At 42.8% G+C, this 18,851-nt stretch overlaps 1 protein-coding gene across 2 annotated transcripts in view; it reads left to right on the top strand.

Moving 5' to 3' along the window:
- The window catches only part of LOC121277854 (signal-induced proliferation-associated 1-like protein 2), a 647,580-nt gene that overhangs the window by 533,612 nt on the left and 95,117 nt on the right, over positions 1-18,851 (top strand). For both annotated transcript variants that reach the window (XM_041187562.1, XM_041187563.1), the window contains exon 17: positions 2,827-2,989. In XM_041187562.1, the coding sequence (XP_041043496.1) occupies positions 2,827-2,989 (163 nt within the window). The remainder of the gene's footprint in view (positions 1-2,826; positions 2,990-18,851) is intronic.

The raw sequence follows: 18,851 nt of genomic DNA on the forward strand, positions 1-18,851 counted from the left end.
TTCCAGTGCTTGTTTTTATACGGATTAAGCACTTGAATTGAATGTTTGTTCTTATGTAGTTAAAGGAATGTAAATGTAGTGAATGGGCTTTTATGAATTAGTTTTTAAAAAATATCTGGAATAGATACTTAGAACTTTGTTTTATTTAATCTCAGCATGGCTCCTGAGGTCCATCCATGGTGCATAGTGGGCGAGTTGGCATGGTAGTTGTATTTTTGTTTTAATACATTTTTAAAAATCTTTGATAAAGTGCTAGACCGAGGCAGGCCTTCAGCCCAGCCCATCTCCACACTCGGCAGCCTCTGCACTCATTCCGGGGTCACCCAGCCCAACTTCCAGAGAACCCCGCCACCCTGGAACAAAAATCTCCTGGGTCGGATTTGCAGAGTAAGTAAATGTCCGGGAGCGAAAATTCAGGCCACAGTGCTTGTAACTGATTCAAAAACTAAATATCCACAAAGGCAATGTATATATTTTTTAAATATTTAATTTCTCATTTTAGATTTCTATGAATATAATATGCTGAAGTAAATAATGTTCTGGAAAATCTTGGTTGACTTGTATTGTAGATTGTATAAAGTCTGTAGATTTTAACGCTTCAGTATGTAACTCACAAAACCTCACTTTGAACAATATATGGGAGTAATGGATTGCAATTATAAGTGATTCTACATGTATCTAACATAACCCTTTAAGGAGAACTTTACAAGCATTTTTTTCAAACACCAAAATTGTAAAGCATCTTCTTAAAAACAGTGCCCTTGAAGTTGCAATGTGCGAAGATTAGCATCTGGGTGCTTAACGCATTTTTATTACATTATAAGCAAACTGTTGGAGTTTATGTTGATATGCTAAATGACAAGGTTTCCATTCGTTAATTATAAAAAGGCATTGAATAAAAGCTGGCTGCACAGAGATATACACAGTTCAGACCAAAAAGCATTTGTATTGAGTCCTTTAGTCCAGCATTTTAAAATAAATGGTTTAAATGGCCGTGCTAAAATATCATTCAAAGTAATTTAGAATGTTAAGCATTCATACTCTTTCCTAAGCACCTAATAATTTCAAGTCATTGCCCTTTACATGACATAGAATATCTAGAAAAAGGACAATTCTACAGAATTTTGAAATGTTTTTAAAATAAATTAATTTTCAGGGTCTGTATTTTTGATCAAAACTATAAATGTAACCAATTAACAATTTCTACATTTATTCTGTGAATACTTATTCCTTCATGTGTGCTGTACCCAAAAGGCAGGTCTTTGGCTCATTGTCTGCTGATGCTTCTTTCTGAGCCGTTTTCTTGGTGGACTTTGTCAGTGGTGGTTTGCTATTGCATTCCACTATGAGGGTTAGGGCAAGGCGGCATGTCTCGAGTCTGCCACAGCCAGAACGGAAGTCGAACCCGCTCTGTTGGTGTTCATCGGAACCAAATGTTAATCAACCAAGCTAACCAGCACCTCCATTCTGTGAATATTGGAAACTAGCTGTGACCCATATTTTTTATTTCTGTTTTTCTTTACAAGTTCATGTCTTGTATTTTTATGTATCATATAGTTAAGTATATGTGTGATTTGAAATATGAAGACTTCTTGATTAGGCACCAATTCACAGTGACAAATTCTGTTTATTACATGAAATATTATGATTTCTATTGATGCAATCTGTATTTCTGCCCCAGTTTTGGTGCAAGGTATGATCCTGTGGCATTGCTGAAAACTATGGCTAGCCCATCACAGAAGTGGGTATTCTGCAATGATGCAATGTTTCACAGTGGAAGGTGCTCTGGTGGGTGAGGGAGGGCACCATAAATTACTCCAGGGTGTGGAGTCTCGTGTCTCTTATCCCTATCCCCCCCACTGGGGTCAGTCACCTCACACTGTCCTGAATCCCTGACTCCAGCCCCAGGGATCAATCACTCCACACTGTCCTGTGTTTATGCCACTCCCAGGATCTGTCACCTCTGTTCCATAGCCACCTATTCCATTCCTCCCTCTGGTTTGAGGCTGAGCTGGACTGTTCACAACCTTAGTATCATATTTGATCTAGGTGAATTTTCGAACACATATCCATTCCTTCACCAAGACCAAAAACATCATCTGATTCCAACCCTGCCTAAGCTCATCTGCTGCTGAAACCCTGATCCAATTCTTTGTTATCTCTAGACTTGACTGTTTCAGTGTTTTCCTGGTTGACTTCCCACCTTAAACCCTGCATATAATTTAGCTTCAAAATTCTGCTGCCTGTATCCTAACTCACACCCAGTCTCATCCACCCATTACCCCTGTGCTTGCTGACCTTTGTTAGCTCCCAGTCAGGCAATACCTCAATTTTGAAATTCTTATCCTTGTTTTCAAATCCCCCCTATGGCCTCACCCCTCCTAACCACTGTGACCTCTTCCAAACGATCTCTCACTCTCTTCTCTTTTAAGACGTTCCTTTAAATCGACTTCACTATCCACCTCCTGTGGCTCAGTGTCAAATTTTGCTTTCTAACACTTCTGTGAAGTACCTCGCATTAAAAATATGATATAAAAAGCAAGTTATTGTTGTTTAAAAAAGATGCGTAATATGCAAGAATATTGCTGAACTTTTTAAAAAACAACTTAACATTGAAATAAATGCTGGTTAATTTTGGAAAGTGCAATCACCTCATTTTCAAAACATTCATATTGAATGCTAAAAGTTTGACTTTCACTTGACAGAACATAGTACTTGTATTTGTGGATGACTTCATTCAAAAGCCGCAATTACCGGGCACAAGTATAAAGCTCCATTTAAATGCTTTTATTCACCAAATACTCATGTCACCTTTTCTCTCTTTAGGAGACTATATGGCGAAGTCACAGAAATATCCAGTTCCAGCCAACATCAGGCTTCATCACAGGACCTGAACTCTGTCAGTAAACCCCAGCAAACCTTTACCAAAGAGGAGTTTCTGAAGCTGATGCTACCAGACAGCCCTCCTTTGGAGCAGAGAAGGAGGAAGGTTAGCCATCTCTGTGGTCTGTGCACCTGTCAGGGTTAATTCATGAGACACATCCACTGATATTTTTAACAAAACTCTAACTGACAGAGCAAAATTCTGAACAATGCTAGGTAAAGCAGTGAGTGTTCTTTTACACAAACACCCCCAGAGAAGCATTCTGACTGCACTCCAAATATACTAGCATGCCCAGTACTTCAGAACAATCAGCTGCACAATATGGATGGCAGCTCTTTCTGTTAGATTCATGACATGCACTGCATGAGCATCTAGAATGGCAATCTATTTTGACTTATTTTTAACATGTCTGTGTACTAAGTATAGTTTACTACTTACTAAAAATTACAATTATTATGTTGACCAGTATGACTACAGTCAGATGTCTTGTGTATGTTGAAGGGGGATGAATTGCTGTACAAACTTACTTCCTACCCAACGCCTGTCAGGTCTGCGGCTTCCCTGCTGTGCTTCTCCCATCTGTATTCTGTGAAGCAGTTTACAAGGAAAGCTTTCAAGAACTGCAAATTATAAACAAGCAAAAACAACAGATTGTATAAGTAGGGCAGTTTAGCAACAACTTGCATTTAAGTAATGCCTTTAACATAGTTAAATGTCCCAAGGCACGTTGTAGGAGTGAACTAAGACAAAAGATAAAAGGGTTGAGCCACATAGGAAATATTTAAACAGGTGACTAAAAGCTTGATCGAAGAGATAGGTTTGAAGGAGCAGCTTAAAGGGAGAGAGAGAGGTGGAGTGATTTAGGGAAGTGATTTTATAGCTTAGGGCCTAAAAGTTGAATGCACAGTGGGATGAAAGGAGTGGGGGATACACATGCCAAAATTAAAGGAGTGCAGATATCTCGAAGGGTTGTAAGTTGAAGGGCATTATAGAAAAAGGAATGGAAAGAGGCATAGAGGAATTTAAACACAAGGATGAGAGTTTTAAAATTGGGCATTGTTGGACCAGGAGCCAGTGTAGGTCAAAGGACGCCAGGGGTAATTGCTGAACAGGAATGCTTGCAAGTTAGGATTCAGGCAGCAGTTTTAACTTATAATTTTTTTTTTTGAAGTGCTAAGTAGAAAGGCTGCTGACTAATAAAAGGTGCTGAATAAACAATTAGATGACTACATTGCAACTGTATTATGTAACTACATTAAATTTGCGTGCCTCCCATTTCATTCATTTTCATAGAATAGTTCCACAGTCTCCATCCTGTGCTCTACATCATGAAAGCACAAGAGATTTTGTTGTCTAGGAAGGCTATTCACATACTAAAAATTAAACAGAAAAACCTGGAAATACTCAGCAGGTCAGGCAGAATCTGTAGAGAGAGAAACAGTTAATGTTTCAGGCTTAGACTATCATCAGAACTGGAACAACTTTCTCATCCTAATATTAATAAAAGTGAGATTTGAAATTATTTTCTGCATTATATGTCCCTGTGCTGTCATTCCCAGATGAAATTTTTGGTTAGATAATAGAGAGGGTCGATGAGGCTAATGCAATTGATAGAGTGTACATAGAATGACAGAGTTTCCAAGAGGCTTTAGATAAAGTGCCATGTAATAGGCATCCCAGCAAAGTTGAGGCCAGTGGAATAAAAGGGACAGTGGCAGCATGGATGTGAAGTTGGCTGAGTGACAGGAAACCAAAAGTAGTGGTGAACTGGGGAAGGCATACAGTGGGGTTCCTCAGGGGTCGATACTAGGATCACTGCTTTATGTGATTATATATTAGATACCTAGACTTGAGTGTGAAGGTCACTATTTCAAAATTTGCAGATGAGACCAAACTTGGGTGTATTGAGAACTGTGAGGAGGATAGTGATAGATTTTAAGAGGACACAGACAGCTTGGTAGAATGGACACATATGTGGCAGATGAAATTTAATGCAGAAAGGTGTGAAGTGGTGTATTTTTGTAGGAAAAACTAGGAGAGGCAAAATAAAAAAAGGGTTAATTCTAAAACGGGCGCAGGAATAGCAAAACCTGAGGGTATATGTGCATAAATTGTTGAAGGTGGCAGAACTGGTTGAGAAAATGGTTTAAAAGGAACGGGTTCCTGGGCTTTGTAAATGGACAGATACAATAAAAAAAAACACCAAGGGCTGAATTTTCTCCCCATCGGGTTGGGGGTGGTGGTTGTGCGGTGGTGGGCAGGAGCGGGCGCGAACCCAATTGGCACCCCCAAACGGATCAGTTAAGGCCCGCTCAGCGTGACACTCGCCCGGAAGCGCTGAGCACTCCCTGTGTGGGCAGGGGGTTGGGGAGGGATTCCCTGAGTCCGGGCCTGCGCATGCGTGCGAAAGAGCGCAGAAATCTCCCTGAGGCACAGAGGTGCCTCAGGGAGATTTGTTTAACTTTTAAACATATGAATAAAGTAATTAAAAACTTTTAAAATAGGTCCCCTCATGTGACAGTGTCACATAAGCTGGGACATGTCAGTGAATCTTTTAAAATCATTTTTATTGAATTTTTAAACACTTCATGAAGCCTCATCCTGCCCGTGGATGAGGTTCCATGAAAAATGCGAAGGCCGCCTGGGGTCTTCGCCTGCCCAACAATATTAAAGTTGGACCGGCAGCTCATTTAACTATTTTAATTAGTTTTTAACAGGCCTTAATAGGCCTTTGACAGTTCGGCGGACGTGCAGCCAAATCAGCTGCCCGCCCGCCGAACTGAAAATCTAAATGACGCGCAGTGACGTCAGGACACCCACCCGACATCACCACATGTCATTTTACACGTCCTGCTCACCGACCAGAAAATTCTTCCCCAAGGATGGGTAATGAACCTTTTATGAAACATTGGTCCGACCTCGCTTAAAATTGTATCCAGTTCTAGGCACTCAAATCAGGAAGGATGTGAAAGCTTTAGAGAAGGTGAAGAAAGATTCATGAGAATAGTTCCAGGGATTTTTTAAAAATTGATTCATGGGATGTGGGCATCGCTGGTTAGGCCAGCACTTATTGCCCATCCCTAATTGCCCTTGAATGGGTGGTGGTGACCTGCCTCTTGAACCGCTGCAGTTCATGTGGTGTAGGTACACCCACTGTGCTGTTCGGGAGGGAATTCCGGGATTTTGACCCAGCAACAGTGAGGGGATGGCAGTATATTTCCAAGTCAGGATGGTGAGTGGCTTGGAGGGGAACTTACAGCTGGTGATGTTTCCATCTATCTGCTGCCTTTGTCCTTCTAGGTGGCAGCAATCATGGGTTTGGAAGGTGCTGCCTAAGGAGGCTTTGTGAGTTCCCGCAGTGCATCTTGTAGGTGGTACACACTGCTGCCACTGTGCTTCGGTGGTGGAGGGAGTGAATGTTTGCAGATGGGGTGTCAATCAAGCGGGCTGCTTTGTCCTGGATGGTGTCAAGCTCCTTGAGTGTTGTTGGAGCTGCACTCTATCATACTCTTGACTTGTGTCTTGTAGATGGTAGACAGGCTTTGGGGAGTCAGAAGATGACTTACTTGCCACACGATTCCTGGCCTCTGACCTGCTCTTGTAGCCGCAGTATTTATATCACTAGTCCAGTCCAGTTTCTGGTCAATGGTAAACCCCAGATGTTGATAGTAGAGGATTCAGTGATGGTAATGCCATTGAATGTCATGGGGCGATGCTTAGATTCTCTCTTGTTGGAGATGGTCATTGCCTGGCGCTTGGTGTAGCTCAAATGTTACTTGCCAATTGTCAGCCCAAGCCAGGATATTGTCCGGGTCTTGCTGCATTTGGACTTAGACTGCTTCAGTATCTGAGGAGTCGCGAATGGTGTTGAACATTGTGTAATTATCAGCGAACATCCCCACTTCTAATGATGGTAGGAAGGTCATTCAGGAAACAGCTGAAGATGGTCGGGCCTAGGATACCACCCTGAGGAACTCCTGCAGTGATGTCCAGGAACTGAGATGATTAGCCTTCAACAACCACAACATCTTCCTTTGTGCTAGATATGATTCCAACCAGCAGAGAGCTTGCCCCCTGATTTCCATTGACTCCAGTTTTGCTAAGGTTTCTTGATGCCACACTTGGTCAAATGCTGCCTTGATGTCAAGGGCAGCCACTCTCACCTTACCTCAGAAGTTTAGCTCTTTTGTCCATGTTGGAACCAATGCTGTAATGAGGTCAGGAGCTAACTGACCCTGGCGGAACTCAAACTGACCATCAGTGAGCAGGTTATTGTTAAGCAAATGCCGCTTGATAGCACAGTTGCTGACCCACTTTCATCACTTTATAGATGATTGAGAGTAGACTGGTAAGGCGGTAATTGGCCAGGTTGGATTGTCCTGCATTTTGTGTACAGGACATACCTGGGCAATTTTCCACATAGCCAGGTATCTGCCAGTGTTGCGGTTGTACTGGAACAGTTTGGTTAGGGGCACAACAAGTTCTGGAGCACAGGTCTTCAGTACTATTGCCAGAATCTTGTCAGGGCCCGTAGCCTTTGCAGTATCCAGTGCCTTCAGCCATTTCTTGATATCACTTGGAGTGAATTGAATTGACTGAAGACTGGTGTCTGTGATGCTGGATACCTTGGGAGGAGGTCGAGATGGATCATCCGCTCAGCACTTCTGGCTGAACATTGTTGCAAATGATTTAGCCTTACTTTTTGTACTGAAGTGCTGTGTTCCCCCCATCATTGAGGATGGGGATATTTGTGGAGCCTCCTCCTCCAGTAAGTTGTTTAATTGTCCACCACCATTCACAACCGGATGTGGCAGGACTGCAAAGCTTAGATCTGACCTGTTGGTTGTGGAGTTGCTTGGGTCTGTCCATTGCTTGCTCCTTATGCTGTTTGACATGCAAGTAGTCCTGTGTTGTAGCTTCAGCAGGTTGATACCTCATTTTTAGGTATGCCTGGTGTTGCTCCTGGCATACCCTCCTACACTCTACCTCGAGCCAGGATTGATCTCCTGGCTTGAAGGTAAGATAGAGTGAGCGATATGCTGGGCCATGATGTTACAGATTGTGCTGATGGCCCACAGTGCCTCACGGTTGCCCTGTCTTGAGTTGCTAGGTCTGATGGAAATCTATCTCATTTAGCAGTGTGGTAGTGCCACACAACACGGTGGAGGGTTTCCTCAATGTGCAGACGGGACTTTGTCTCCACAAGGACTGTGTAGTGATCACTCCTATTGATACTGTCATGGACAGATGCATTTGCGACAGCCAAGTTGGTGAGGATGAGGTCAAATATGTTTTTCCCTCTTGTTGGCTCCCTCACCACCTGCCGCAGACCCAGCCTAGCAGCAGTGTCCTTTAGGACTCAGCCAACTCGGTCGGTAGTGGGGCTACTGAGCCCTCTTGGTATTGGACATTGATGTCCTCCACCCAGAGTACATTCTGTGCCCTTGCCGCTCTCGATGCTTCTTCAACATGGTGTTCAACATGGAGGAGCACTGATTCATCAGCTAAGGGAGGGCGGTACATGGTAATCAGCAGGAAGCTTCCTTGCCCGTGTTTGACCCAGCACCATGAGACTTTATAAGGTTTGGAGTCAATGTTGAGAACTCTGAGGGCAACTCCCTCCCAACTGAATACCCTGTGCTGCCAGCCCTGCTGCGTCTGTCCTACTGATGGGACAGGACATATCCAGGGATGGTGATGCTGGTGTCAGGTACATTGTCCATAAGGTGTGATTCCATGAGTATGACTATGTCAGGCTTTTGCTTGACTAGTCTGTGAGACAGCTCTCCCAATTTTGGCACAAGCCCCCAGATGTTAATAAGGAGGACTTTGCTGGGTCGATGGGATTGAGTTTGCCATTTTCACTTCTGGTGCCTGGGTTGATGCCTGGTGGATTGTTTGGTTTCATTCCGTTTAGACTTTTTAGCGTATTGATGCAGCTGAGTGGCTTGCTGTGCCATTTTCAGAGGCCTTTTCAGAGCCAACCACATTGCTGTGGGTCTGGAGTCACATGTAGGCCAGACCAGGTAGGATCAGCAGATTTCCTTCTCTAAAGGACACTAGTGAACCAGAAGAGTTTTTACAACAATTGACAATGGTTTCATGGTCAAGATTAGACTTTTAATTCCAGATATTTACTGAATTCAAATTCCACCATCTGCCATGCTGGGATTCGAAACTGAGTTCAAATTCTGGATTACTAGTTCACCAGAATTAGTATAACAACATGCCACTGCCTCCTCATAATGAGAGATATCTGTTACATGGGTAGGTTGGAGAAGCTAGGGTTGTTCTCTTTGGAAAAGAGAAGGCTGAGAGATTTTTTGATAGACATGTTCAAAATTATCTGAGGTCTAGACAGAGTAGTTAAAGAGAAACTGCTCATTGTCAAAAAGGTAAAGAACCATGATTAGATAAATACAGATACGTCAGGGGGTTGTGAGACCAGAGGAGATTATGCAGTTCGGGAAGGGCAAGGCCTTGGAGAGACACAAAAACAAGGATGAGAATTTTAAAATGCGAGTCATTTCTTGACTAGATGCCAACATGAGTCAGTGAGCACAGGGGTGACGGTTGAACTGGACTTGATGCTAGTAAGGGCATGTAATAGTAATATGTAATAAATGAAATGACAATATTCTGAGTAGCTATTTCTGCCCAGCATGCACCTTGGCCCAAAAATGGAAATCATCGGTATTGCACTTGTACTTATAAGGTTCTGCAGCCTCCCTGTACCATCAAAGTCCATCTCCATATTTTAAGGATGGAAAATCAACCCTGTGCAGGATTCCTTATTTAATTTTTAAAGTGCACACATACAGACAGCTATGAAAGACATGCACTTACAATAACAATCATAATGATTTATATCAGGTCCCCCCTGAGGTGAATGCAGATGAGACTAGACAGACCAACTCACTTGTCACTGGGACTACCCTGTGGATATGTTTCAAGTATTAGCATGGATATAGAGTATATACATATTACTGATGTATACCCAACATATTTATGTACATAAATAGAATAAATCTATCTTCTTCAAAACTGTCGGCCAGTCAGAAGACTTGAGACTTTGTCACCTTCTCTCCAATCCTCAATCATATCCCGTCCAAGACTGTATTTCTCCAAAGATAATGCATAACCCCTTGAACCTGTCCTGATATATCCAATCTGAGGACCTGTAGCTAATTTTGGGCACCTTTCTACCGACCTTCTCCAGGATTTCTAAACTTACCATATGTGAGGACTCAAATGAGAGACAATTCTCCCAGCTGCAACTATGCTAAAGCTTTGTACAGCCTAATTAGACTATGCCTAATTTTAGATTATATTTTCTACCAATACAATCTTAAAACCCTATTTTTCCCCCCTATATCCTAGTTACATTGCTGTGGTCCTTCATATCCACTACGACCTCCAGATTTCTCTCCTGCTCCATTGCCTTTAGTGGGTAATTCTGAACTTTTTTTTATTCATTTACAGGATGTGGATTTCGCTGCCTGGGCCAGCATTTATTGCCCATCCCTACTTGCCCTTGAGGAGGTGGTGGGTGGTGGTGAGCTGCCTTCTTGAACTGCTGCAGTCCATGGGGTGTAGGTACATCCACATTGCTGTTAGGAAGGGAGTTCCATGATTTTGACCCAGTGACAGTGAAGGAACAGTGATATATTTCCATTACTGCCTCAAAATGCATCAACCCTATCCAGAATTAATTATTTAATTTTTAAAGTACCTTCATGCAGACAACTATGAAAAACATGCGCTTAAAATAACAATCATAATGATTTATATCAGGTTCTCCCGACATGAATGCAGATGAGACTAGACAGATTCACATCACTTGTCACTAGGACTACCCTGTGGACATGTTTCAAGTATTAGCATGGTTGTATAGTATATACATATTACTTATGTATACCCAACACATTTATATCTTTATTCTTTAATAATGATGAACAGCAATAGCCTCAATACAGAATCCTGCAAGAGTCCACTCATGAGCTAGCCCCATGGACATCTGTTACCTTTGACAATGGCCATTTGCCTATATGTTTACAGCCATCTGCCTATCCAGCTGACTGTCAATACTATATAACACAACCTGCTCCAATTCACATCTATGTGCCAGTCTATCAAAGGCTGTCTGGAAATTAAGATACACACCTCTACAGAATAGGCATCATCCACTAGTTTGATACTTTGACAAAGAACTCAACTGGATATTCAAGCGTACACTCCACGTAGTAAAGCCATGTTGAGATTCTCCATTAACTGTCTCATATCCTTTATAATGGATTTCTGCACCTTCCTTCAAACTGGCAGCTAACAAACAAAGCTTATAATTTCCAAAGTCTGAATTTTTTTTCTCCCTTGAATATTGGGTTCATTTGAGATTTTCTCCAGTTGGAAGCAGCGCAAAGAAGGACCTTGCATTTATGTAGCACTTTTCTTAACTTTGAGACATAACAAAGCAATTTGCAGCCAATGAAATACTTTTGAAGGATAGACAATATTGTAATGTAGGAAAAGTTGCAGCCAGTGTGTGCACAAGTTTCCACAAACAGCAATGGAATAATGACCAGATAATCAGTTTTAGGTCTTGGTTGAGGAATAAATCTTGGCCAGGACACCCTAGATTTTGTGTTGTAGTCTGGCTGGGGCTTGAACCCACAACTTCCAATTCAGAAGGGGTAATGCTACCACTAAGCCACAGCTACACCTAGTCACCAGAGAGCTATTCAGTATACAAGCAAATAGGCATATAATAAACCCAATTTCCTTCAGCACTCTGACAGGGGAAGCTGCTCAGGCAGGTTTGAACAGCTCAATCTAGCTGAGACCAATTCTGCATTTCATTGGTCAGAATTTTACATTCGGCGTGCAGGCTCAGCGGGTGGCCGCCCACGATCGGCTCCGCACCGCGATATCACGTGGGTGGGCCAATTAAGACATGGATCATGAGCGGTAGCGCTGAGCATTGCCTGTGCGAGCAGGGGAAGGAGAGAGAGCCAGGTCTAGCGCGCAGTTTGCACATGGGCGCGAAAGAGCACTTCAATCTCCCTGAGGCACGGAGCTGCCTCAGGAAGATTGAAGTGCCTATTAAAAAAATTAATAATGACGTTAAAAATTTAATGAAACATGTCCCCTCATGTGACTGTGTCACATGAGATGGGACTTTTTTTAATGACAAAAGAAAGTTTCTATTTAATTTGTAAGACCTTTAGGAAACCTCATCCTGCTCGTGGATGAGGTTTCCTAAAAAATATTAAGGCCGCTTGGTCTTTTTGCCTGCCCGCCAACTGTAAAGTTGGTCGGGTAGCGTAAAATTCAGGTTAATTAGGTCTTAATGGCCTTAATAGGCCTTTCAATTATCAGCGGACGTGCAGCCAACTCTGGCACGCGCCCACCGAATGCAATACGGTGCACGGTGACGTCGGGACGAACGCTATCGCGCATCATTTTATGTTCTGGCACGTCGGGCATGCGCCTGCACGCCGAATGTAAAATTCTGGCTGTAGAATCATTTTCAGCACCACTCCTGAACTAGCACTTAAGCTATATCTTCAGTAGTGAAACTGAAACACACAAGAGCGGGAGCTACACTATAAAAAGGATGAACCAAAAAAAATTAAAAGCTGTTCACTCATGAAGTATGCCATGCTTGAGTTTTGGAGAGGTGATGACACTGGGGAATTGAGATGGTTGTTATCTTCAGCAGACACATCTTAATCACTTGATCCTGTAGCCTGCACCATTTACGTTCCATGTGGAGACAATTTAATGGCTTTTCCTGTTAGACCTTTAACAATCACTGAACACAATTACATACAAAGAGGAACAACAACCTTGCTCTTCTTCACATACTCACCCAATGTTTAATTTCTTATTACTCACTGTGTGTTTTCTATAATAAATACACATAATTGGAAGTAGACAATCAGCTTTGAACATATCACAAAAATTCAACACGCTTCCATCGAAAACCAAAAATTGTTTATTCTGACTGCAGTAAAAAAATCCAGTGTAACACATTAGTTTCTTCATGTGCCACATGTGTTTCATGTTTTGGGTAGAACATTATTTTAAATAAAGAAAATCATTTAATTCTAGCATTATTTTCAGAAACTGAAATTAATGCTATGATTCATAGAAACAGATATCTTAGCACAATAAGAGAGGCCATTCATCCTTTTTTGCCTGCACTGAATTTAAGCTCTTGGTAGCTGATTTTACACAGTCCCATTTTCCTATATTCATCCCATATCTTTCTGTTTAAATGCAAAGATCAAATTAGCATCAAACACCACTTGTGGTAAAGTATTCTTCATCCTGCTAACCATGCAAAAGCGCTGCATAATCACTCATTCATTCATGTGATGTAGGTGTTGCTGGCAAGGCCTGCATTTTTGCCCATCCCTAAGTGCCCTTGAGAAGGTGGTGATGTGCTGCCTTCTTAAACCGCTGCTGTCCATGTGCTCTAGGTACACCCACGGTGCTGTTAGGGAGGGAGTTCCAGGATTTTGACCCGGCAACAAGATGTCATAATGGGGGATTTGGTGATGGTAATGCCATTGAATGTCAAGAGGCAATGCTTAGACTCTTTCTTGTTTGTGATGTTCATTGCCTGGCACTTGTGTGGCGCAAATGGTACTTGCCACTTGTCAGCCCAAGTCTGGAAATTGTCCAAGTCTCGCTGCATTTGATCATGGACTGCTTCATGCTTCAGTATGTGAGTTGTCATGAATGGGTGCTGAACATTGTACAATCTTCAGCGAACATTCCCACTTCTGACCTTATAATGGAAGGAAGGCCATTGATGAACAGCTGAAGATGGTTGGGCTTAGGACACTACTAGGAGGAACTCCTGCAGTGATGTCCTGGAACTGAGATGACTGACCTCCAACAACCATCTTCCTTTGTGCTAGATATGACTCCAACCAGCAGAGAGTTTTCCCCCTGATCCCAATTGACTCCAATTTTGCTAGGGCTCCTTGATGCCACACACGGTCAAATGCTGCTTTGATGTCAAGGACAGTCACTCTCACCTAATGTCTGCAGTTCAGTTCTTTTGTCATTATTTGGACCAATGCTGTAATGAGGTCAGGAGCTGTGTGGTCCTGGCAGAACCCAAACTGAGCGTCAGTGAGCATGTTATTACTAAGCAAGTGATAGTGCTGTTGACCCCTTCCATCACTTTATTTGGTGCTCATCTTGAGATCCTGGCCTCTTGTCATCCCTATGGAATTTTCTCACTCACCCTCTCTGACCTGCACACAATTTTTATCCCTTTTTGCAAGCTGCATGGAATTATAATCTTTGGACAGCAGTTTATTGTCAGCAGGCAGATTCTGTAGAAGTTTCCATCATCATGCATTCAGTTAAATTTGACTTTTTTCAGCATTACCCAGTCTGAATATATTTGTACTCTAAGGCTGTTCCATCTTATTTATTCTAATCTTCTAATGCATCTTAACCTAAAGATGACTGAATAAAGTTTCAATGGGTAGAACTTCACCCATGTCCAGCAGGCTCGGTGGGGTCAGTCAGGAAGCCCACTGCACCAGAAGGCAGTTTCATGCTGGCAGGCTAATTAAGGCACGCCCAGCTTGAAACGCGAGCGGCAGCGCTGCCTGTGCAGGCAGGGGGAGGGGTACGAGTGAGGCGATGGCAAACTTCGCGCATGCGCGTGATGCCCGCTTCATAATCTACCTGAGGCTAAGAGCTGCCTCAGGGAGATGAAGAGGTATAAAAACAAAATAAAGAAAATAAAAATTTAATGAAACATGTCACCTCATGTGACGTGAGCAGAGTCATGTTATTTATTAAGTTTTAAAGTTTGTATTTTATTTTCATTTGCTTCAGGAAACCTCATCCCGCCCATGGATGAGGTTTCCTAAAAAATGCAAAAGCCGTTTGGTCTTTTCACCTGCCCGCCAACCGTAAGGTTGGACGGGCAGTGAAAAATTTAAATTAATTGATAATTTAATCGCCTTAATAGGCCTTTTCATTGTCGACTCCGGCATGCACCCACCAAATGAAATATCATGTGTCATTTTATACTCAGTTGGGCACACGGCCACCCGCCGAGCTAAAAATTTTGCCCAAGGGTCATTGATTTTAACTATAAATATCAGATTAATTTAATGTGTTTTCCCACTGTTTAACTGTGGATTAAAACAAATCTTTTCATTTATAGTGTCGCAACATAGTAAAAAGTCACAATGCACTTCACAGGAGTGTTTTCAAACAAAATTTCGCTCAGAGTCACTGAAGGATATATTAGGAGAGATGAGATAGGTTTTGAGGAGCATCCCATAAGAGAGAGAGGCTGAGATGTAGTTTTAGGAATAGAATCCGCAGCCAAGAGCTGAAGGCATGGCTGCCAATGATGAAACAATCAAAATTGGGGATGTGAAGGATTCTGGAACTCGAGGAACGCTAAAATCACATATCATAAAACTCACGTCATTCTTCAAAAAATTATATACTGACTGAGCTGGCCAAGTCCTAAAGACATAGCTGCTAGACTGGGTCTGCAGCAAGTGGTGAGGAAGCCAACAAGAGAGAAAAACTCTACTTGACCTCGTCCTCATCAATCTACCTGTCATAGATGTATCTGTCCATGGCAGTATTGGTAGGAGCAAACACTGCACAATCCTTGTGGAGACAAAGTCCCATCTTCACATCAAGGATACCCTCCATTGTACTAAATGGGATAGATTTCAAACAGATCTAGTGACTCAAAACTGGGCATCCATGAGGTGCTTCTGGCCAGCAACACCAGCAGAATTGTATACAACCACAATCTGTAATGGCCCAGCATTTCCCATGCTCTACTTTGCCATCAAGCCAGGGGATTAACCCAGGTTCAATGAAGAGTGCAGTGAGGGCATGCCAGGATCAGCGTACCTAAAAATGAGGTGTCAATCTGGTGAAGTTACAACACAGGATAACTTACATGCCAAACAGCGGAAACAGCATGCAATAGATGAAGCTAAGCAATCTCTCAACCAATGGATTGGATTTCAGCTCTGCAGTCCTGCCATATATTGAATGGTGGTGGACAATCAAACAACTAACAGGAGAAAAAGACTCCATAAATATCCCCATCCACAATGATGGGGGGTCCAGCACATCAGTGCAAAAGACAAGGCTGAAGCATTTGCCACCTTCTTCAGCTAGCAGTGCTGAGTGGATGATCCATCTCAGCCTCCCCCTGATGTCCCCAGCATTACAGATGCCAGTTTTCAGCCAATTTGATTCATTCCAAGTAATATCAAGAAACTGGATACAGCAGAGGCTATGGGTCCTGATAGCATTCTGGCAATAGTACTGAATTTTTATGCTCCAGATTTAGCCATGCCCCTAGCCAAGCTGTTCCAGAACAACTACAGTACTGGGATCTAGCTGGCAATGTGGATAACTGCCCAGGTATGTCCTGTCCATAAAAAGCAGGACAAATCTAACCCACTAGTTACCGCCCCATCAGTCGACTCTTGATCATCCTCAAAGTGATGGAAGGTATCGTGGACAGTGCTATCAAGCGGCACTTATTCAGCAATAACCTGTTCACTGACGCTCAGTTTGGGTTCTGCCAGAGCCATTCAGCTCCTGACCTCAATGCAGCCTTGGTCCAAACATGGACAAAAGAGTTGAACTGCAGAGGTAACTTGAGAGTGACTGCCCTGACATCAAGATAGCATTTGACTGAGTGTGGCGTCAAAGAGCCTTAACAAAACTTGACTCAGTGGGAATAAGGGGGGAAACTCCCCACTCAATGGAGTCACACCTAGCACAGAGGAAGGTGGTTGTGGTTTTGGAGATCAATCATCTCAGTCCCCGGACATCAGCAGGAGTTCCTTAGGGTAGTCTCCTAGGCCCAAACCTCTTCAGCAGTCCAAGCTGCTTTATCAATGATCTTCCCTCCATTAGAGGTCAAAAGTGGGGATGTTTCAGACAATTACATTACAATGTTCACCATTCACGACTCCTCAGTGAAGCAGTGCATACCCATATGCAGCAAGATCTGGACAACACTAAGGCTTGGGCTGATAAGTGGCAAGTTGCAATCACGCCACAAAATTGCTAGCCAATGACCATCTCCAACAAGAGAGAATCCAAGCATCTCCCCTTGACATTCAATGAAATTACCATTGCTGAATCCACTATTATCAACATCTTGGGGGTTACCATTGCCCAGAAACTGAACTGAACTAGCCATAATAATACTGCGGCTACAAGAGCAGATTGGAGGCTGGGAACTCTACACCTCCTGACTCCTCAAAGCCTTTCCAGCAATTATAAGGCACAAGTCAAGAGTATGATGGAATCCTCTCCACTTATCTGGACGACTACAGCTGCAATAACACTCAAGATGTTTGACACCATCCAGGACAAAGCAGCCTGCTTGATTGGCTCCCCATCTACCACCTTCAATTTTTACTCTCTCCACCACTGACACACAGTGACAGCAGTGTGTAACATATACAAGATGCACTGTAACAATTCACCAAGGCTTTTTCAACAGCACCTTCCAAACTTGTGACCTCTACCACCTAAAGAGACAAGGTCAGCAGATGTATGGGAACACTACCACCTGCAAGTTCCCCTCCAAGCCACACACCATCCTGACTTGGAACTGCATCGCCATTCCTTCACTGTCACTCAGTCAAGATCCTGGAACTCCCTTCCTAACAGCACAGTGGGTGTGCCTACACCACACGGACTGCAGGGGTTCAATAAGGTGGCTCACCATCACCTTCTTTAATGCAATTAGGGATGGGCAATAAATGGTGGTCTAGCCAGTGACATCCACCTCCCATGAAAGAATTTTTAAAAATCTTCACAGGACACTGGTCTTTCCGAGACAGAGGGGCAGGAATCTTATTGAGAAGTTAGGCCACTGTTCCCAGATAATCTTGCCATCAATGGGCTTCATCTCTGGTGCAGTTTTGCTTGGAGCTGTAGCATTTATATATATTTATACTTGTTACTTTCTGGATCTGTGAAGTCATAGTTATAATCCTATATGCCATAAAACTGCAGATTTTCTCAGAATAGAATTATCTTTGCTGCATTCTTAGCCCTCTAATGTTATTAAACCTATTCTTTAAGCTTGTGGCCTAAACCACAGACTGGTATTTATTCTGTCACCTTCTGAAGTCTAGGAGATTATGAGGAAACTTGTCTAAGAACAGTAATGAGAGTTTCTTTTCAACACCTTTGTGTCTCTACATCTCATAAGGAGCGAGGTTGCCCTATGGGAATGGTCCGGAAAATCTCGGTCCATGTTTCTGTTAATGGTCCTCTGAAAAGATTCAGAATTTGACAGTGTGTGAAATTTCTATTACTCTGCTCTACAGCAGAATTTGCTGGTGCTTCAGTGAACAGCAATGTTCGCTAGCTTTACAATATAGTCATATAAGTGGGGGGGTGGGGTGTGTGGAAATGTGCCCCTCAGCTCCAAATCTGTGCATTGTATGAAAGTGTTTTTGTGAAATAAAATATTTCATATGATTGGAACAAATAAATCCACGTATTTGAGCTTAATCCTGCCATTAATATTGTCTCATTTAGGCAATGCTTTAATTTGGATTTTTGTGAGAATGCTATATAAGTACAATGTCTCAAAACTGACAAACTTGGAACCAAGCCCATGCCGAGTTTCGGATCCTGCCAGTTTTCAGGTCAGGTAGTACGGGGTTGGTTCAAGGGTTGCTTGGACCACTCAGAGCGTGGGAAAAGATGGGCACATGAAGCCAACAACTATTCGACATGCCACCATGCCAGAGCAGCACCTAGCTGAGCAAGAGCGTAAGTTATTTTACTTTTTTTTAGTTCATTTACAGGAGGTGGACATCATTGGCTAGGCCAGCATTTATTGCCCATACCTAATTGCCCTTGAGAAGGTGATGGTGAGCTGCCTTCTTGAACTGTTGCAGTCCATATGATATAGGTATACCCACAG

Source organism: Carcharodon carcharias, chromosome 5 (assembly GCF_017639515.1).
Source record: "Carcharodon carcharias isolate sCarCar2 chromosome 5, sCarCar2.pri, whole genome shotgun sequence".
Classification (NCBI taxonomy): domain Eukaryota; kingdom Metazoa; phylum Chordata; class Chondrichthyes; order Lamniformes; family Lamnidae; genus Carcharodon; species Carcharodon carcharias.